Source organism: Trypanosoma conorhini (assembly GCF_003719485.1).
Source record: "Trypanosoma conorhini strain 025E chromosome Unknown Tco_14.4_contig_00177, whole genome shotgun sequence".
NCBI lineage: Eukaryota > Euglenozoa > Kinetoplastea > Trypanosomatida > Trypanosomatidae > Trypanosoma > Trypanosoma conorhini.
The window spans coordinates 25,719-30,545 of record NW_021704264.1 but is presented as its reverse complement, the minus strand read 5'-3'; the positions used below and the strand labels follow the sequence as shown (position 1 = coordinate 30,545).

The 4,827-nt window shown below is 55.4% G+C and overlaps 2 protein-coding genes across 2 annotated transcripts, besides 6 other annotated features; both read right to left on the bottom strand.

The window, feature by feature from the left end:
* Nucleotides 1–33: 33 nt before the first annotated feature.
* Nucleotides 34–78: a microsatellite.
* Nucleotides 79–141: 63 nt separating this feature from the next.
* Nucleotides 142–173: a microsatellite.
* A 44-nt stretch (nucleotides 174–217) lies between these two features.
* Tco025E_03766 (uncharacterized protein) lies at nucleotides 218–2,095 on the bottom strand (the record flags this gene model as incomplete). Its single annotated transcript, XM_029370684.1, has 1 exon — nucleotides 218–2,095. The coding sequence occupies one exon, from the start codon at nucleotides 2,093–2,095 to the stop codon at nucleotides 218–220; it is 1,878 nt and encodes a 625-aa protein (XP_029229222.1).
* Nucleotides 2,096–2,337: 242 nt separating this feature from the next.
* Nucleotides 2,338–2,377: a microsatellite.
* Nucleotides 2,378–2,585: 208 nt separating this feature from the next.
* Nucleotides 2,586–2,617: a microsatellite.
* A 235-nt stretch (nucleotides 2,618–2,852) lies between these two features.
* Nucleotides 2,853–2,878: a microsatellite.
* Nucleotides 2,879–3,071: 193 nt separating this feature from the next.
* On the bottom strand, nucleotides 3,072–4,529 carry Tco025E_03765 (putative zinc-binding protein; the record flags this gene model as incomplete). The annotated part of the gene is made up of 1 exon (XM_029370683.1): nucleotides 3,072–4,529. One exon carries the CDS (start codon nucleotides 4,527–4,529, stop codon nucleotides 3,072–3,074), a length of 1,458 nt encoding a protein of 485 aa, XP_029229221.1.
* A 231-nt stretch (nucleotides 4,530–4,760) lies between these two features.
* Nucleotides 4,761–4,827: a microsatellite.

The window sequence follows — 4,827 nt, the reverse complement described above, 5'->3', positions numbered from 1 at the left end:
CCACCGACACACGCGTAGACAGAGAGAAGGATGACGAAAATAATAAGAAACCAAAACTGAAAACGAAAAAAAAACCGAGTATCAGAGACGCAGGCACCATAGTAAATGAGGATGTAGGCACGCAGATGTGGGTTTCCAGGCTGCCTGCATGCATGCATGCGTGCAGGCAGGCACAAATGTGCATGTGCAGTTATGCCTCTGTGTCTGTTTGGGGCAATCACGCCACCGCTTCTTCCCCCTCGCGAGCGGCCATTTCTATCCTGTATCGTGCAATCTCACGTTGCAGGTCCATATCCACCTCTATTTCGTCGTCAAACGTCTCCCCTGTGAGGGGATCCACGTGGCCAACGCGGTCTACAACTTCCTGTAGCGCATCCAACTCAAAATGATGACCGTTGCGCAACACTACAGGCTCCCGCATCAGTTTCTTTGTCAGCATGCACACGTACCTAGACGGGTGCTTCACCTTTTTCTTTGCATAGCCTGCGCCACGCTTCTTGTCAGGGTCCGCACTCTTCGAATTTGGCGCCTGCCCCGCGGAGTTGGCTCCCGTGGCAGCTTCCCCAGTCCCCACGGCAAACGGCATCATAAGTGAGATATCACCAAGAAGCTGCCCCACAGCTAGTTCCATCATCAGCGTCTGTAGCATCTCCAATTGCTCCTCCAGCACCTGCACTACCCGCGCCGCCTCGTTGGTCATCTCCGCATCCTCAACTTGCAGCCTTACGCGCAGCAGTGCAACCGATTCATTTTCAAGGCCGCAGTACATCGAAGTTTCGTTTGCAAGGCAATACGCGAAAGCTTGTGCAACCGTGAATTGCGCCCCAGGGCGTAGCGGGCTCTTGTCGTTTGAGATCAAATTCAACAATGCGGTAAAGTCCGCCGCGAGAGCCTCCACTTTGACGGCATTCACGTTACACAAACACTCCACAGTGAGAACGAGGACGAGCATGCCAACGTACTCCTTAGAAAGCCTTGACTCCAGCTTGTGCACATGTCGTGTCAAGGCCACAAGCGATGAGGCAAGTGTTTCGTTTGGCGCCTGTGATGGCCGGTAAAGGGAGAAGCGCAACAAACGCAGCACGACAGTGGCCACATTCATGAACGGATTGTTCTGCGACTCCAGCGTTGTGTCGCACGTGGCCTCCCAGCAACAAAGTGCAAGGCGCAAAAAAGGTATGACCGTGCCTCCAAGGAAACTCTGATGCTGCGTCAGAAAGGACTGCTGGTAAGCACGCACGAGATCCATCCGTTCGCAGAAGTCGGCCAAATTTAGCAACATAACCGCCAAGTAACGGAATACTCCCAAGAACCTCATCGCCACACAGTCGCACACCGAGTCTGTCAGGGGGCTTTGGCCTTCCAGGATCGCATCAATCCCTTCCTCACGCACATCGACGGCCCAGCGCGCGTCGAGCTCCTTAAACAGGTCCTGCAACGAGTTGTGTTGGGTTAAGTGGATGAGCAACGCGGTCATTTTTTCCTGGAAGGCGCTGAGCTTGGTGGTCTCGATGGGATGGTTGTCGTCTGGAACGGCGAAGTAGCTCGCGGGGGTGGTCAACTCGTAGATGCAGCGCACGCAGGCCTGTACGATGTCCCACTCAAATGACCGATCCTTGATGATCGCCTGCAGCGCCGACACAAGTCGGGCGTCGTCGCCGTTGTATAACTGCCGCAGAAGATCTCCCGCCTTCAGTCGCGCGTAGCCACTGCAGCGAAATAAAAGCACCGTGAGCATTTCTTGCTGAGACTCAACGGCCCCCGCAGGCTGTGCTTCGAAGAACTCCTCAAACGACTCATTCAGTTTTTGGACGGCGTCAAGCAGGTCTCCTGTGCGAAACCCGGCATTGGGAACGTGCGACAGGGCGTATAAACATTCGAGGGCCAAAATGCGCGCGCTAGGGTTCTTGCCGCCATCATTCGCAACGGCTACAAGCCGTGACATCACCTCCTTGCACACAGAACGATGTTGATCGATGAGTGACACAGCAACACCGGGCTCGGTGAGGCTGGAAGCTAAGCAAGAGAGCGTGGAAACACCCATGTCCTCGAGGTCCTGAGACACAAAGAACGTGATGGCGCCATGAAGCGACATAACTCCCGCTTTTATTTCCTGCTTTGCTTACGATTCACCCCTTTTCGCTTTTCTTTGTTTGCTTTTTTGATTCCTCCTCGGAGTATTTGCCCCGTGTTTTGTTGTAATAAAAATAAATAACTCTTCCTAGAATTGTATCTGCTGCAACGGAGCTTATTTCCCTGCGTTGGTGGTTGCGTGAGGCAGCCGGGACGAACGTCAATGACGCAGAAGAAAACTGGCGGAAAGGCACAGTAAATCTCAGCAGAAGGAGGGCGCGAGAGAGAGAGGAGGAGGAGGAGGGAGAGTGGCAGGGAAACCGCAGAATGTGGGCCCCCTCTCAACCACAGCTACACTCCGCCTGCTTCATCCTCCCTTCGTTCCGCCCGCACACAAAGAACCGAACGCATACCCTTTTTTTAAAAAAAAAACGATGACAAGATACATGCACATAAGCGCCATTTTCGCTCATGGAAGTGGCCTCCTCGTCCTTGTAGTTGGTTTCAAACCCTTGTTGTTGTTGTTGTTGTGTGTGTTTTTTTTCCGGCCCGTTGTTACTGCCTTGCTCGCAATGGCACGTGTGGGAGCAGGCACCGCTGACGGCTTTCCGCACCCCACCCATCGGTGACAGGCACACGACGACCCCCCCCCCCCCGTAAAACGACGCACACGCAACAAAACAAGAAACTCACATGCCTGCATCAGCATAGGCACACCCCACAGGCAATATTTCATGACATTTTGTCCGTTCAATTATCCCGTTCTCCGTTCGTTGTTGACAGAAACACAGACACACACACACACTTTTGGGTTCCTCGCACAGAGGCAGCTTTGGCACGCATTTTCGCATTAATGGCTGTCGGTGTCCCCCCCACCTCACCGCACTTTTCTGCATGTTCCGCCCACGCCCAACTGCTGACTTGTTCGGTTCGCAAAAAAAAAAACACAAGCAACAAAGCAGGGAAGAAACATGTACACCCCACGTGCTTCCGCCGCCTCACAGGCGTCGAACTCCGCTTCCTCCTCCTCCTCTCTCCACGTTCTCCTCGTCGCTGTCGCTACTGTCGTCTTCGGCATCCGCCACTTCCCGCATTTGTCGCAGCGCTGTCAGCTTGAGTGCGGCCCAGAACTCCGCTTCTTCTGACGACGGTGAGGGCCGTTGTGGTTGGAGCGGCAGGAACCACAGCGGACACACGGGGCCCGCGCCAAAGACGCGGCGCAAGTTCTGAAAACTAAACCTCCGCACCGCTACGCCGTCGCCGCTGTCACTGGCGTCGTCCGTCACATAGTTGTACGACCCGCGGTGCAGTGACTCGTAGGCGCGGCGCTCCTCGCGCCGCAGGAGTCGCAGGGTGCTGTCGCCTCTGCCTAACAAAAATACATCCCGGGCGCAAAACGCGAGCAGCACCACCAGGAAAGATCCGGCGAGGACAAGCGCAAGGAGCAACATCGCAGACGCGCCAGCTAGAATAAAGCTAGCGCGACCTGTACTCACAACCACGACGAAGTGCAGCAGCGATGTCGCCAAAAGAAGAATGATGTAGCCCATGAACAGGAGAAAGTGTTTGTGGTTGTCGTAGCCAATGCACTGGCCTATCCATGGGCAGTGGTGGTCCATCCCGTACACACAGGTGCGGCATCTCGAGCAGTGATGCGTATCATCCAGCTTGTAGATGTGGCAAAAGCGACAGCGCCGTGCACCTCCGATGAGGAAGCACATCTCTTGCTCACGACTCTCAGGGGAGCGGTCAAGGGCCGCAATGCCGTCCGAAGCGACTAAAAATATATTCCGATGCGGCATCCATAATCGGTTAGAAGAACTTCGTACGTCACTGCCATCAACACCGTCACGACGGCGTCGACGACGGCTGCGACCCACACCGCCTACCTCTTGCTGTTGCTGCCTTTTTTCTTCTTGCTTGGGGGCCGCTCCTGCATCGCGCACAAAGTCCAAGGCGACGGTTGGTGCATTATAGCAGGCGCTATTGTTCACCAGCTGCATCTCATGCGTGCCCGCCACTACCTCTTGCGCGCCCCGAGGCGCATCCAGCCACTTATGCCCCTCCGCCGCGGTGAGGCTGTGGTGTGCGGTGCCGCTGACCCCGCGCTTCCCTTCGCCCTGCTTCCCGCCGCTGCTGCCGTACGCCACGACGTCGGCCAGCAACCCACGCATGAAGGCCTCCACGCGCTCCGCAGCGAACCACGGCGGCGGCGGGCCCGGGTGCGTCACGAACAGCACCCCCAGCGACCACATCGTCATGAGAAACGTCACCGCGGCGACGGACGCCAGAAAGCCATCCAGCAAACTTGGCTTGCGAGAAAACAGCGGCACGTACATAAAAAGCAGCACCGTGATGCTCCCCCAGCCGATGAGAAGCAAAGTAAAGGCGAGGCCGGCCCACTGGTTGACCCTCCGCAGCATGCCGCGCAGAGATGATGCAGTGGATCTCCGCATTGTATGCCGCAGTAACAGAAACACGCGAGGAGTAAGGAGCACGCAAGACGAGAAAAAAAGAAAACAAAAACTACAAACACTCCGCCACCACCGCAAGAGCAAAAGAATAGCCAATCTTAAAAAGGAATCCGCAGCTAGCAACTATGATGCAGGAAAAACCCAGGAAAAGCCCTGAGTGAGTGGGGAAGTGAGAGGTGACACTAAATCTCTTCCCTCACGTTTGCTCCCTTTTGTGTGTGTGTGTGTGTGTGTGTGTGTGTGTGTGTGTGTGTGTGTGTGTGTGTGTGTGTGTGTGTGT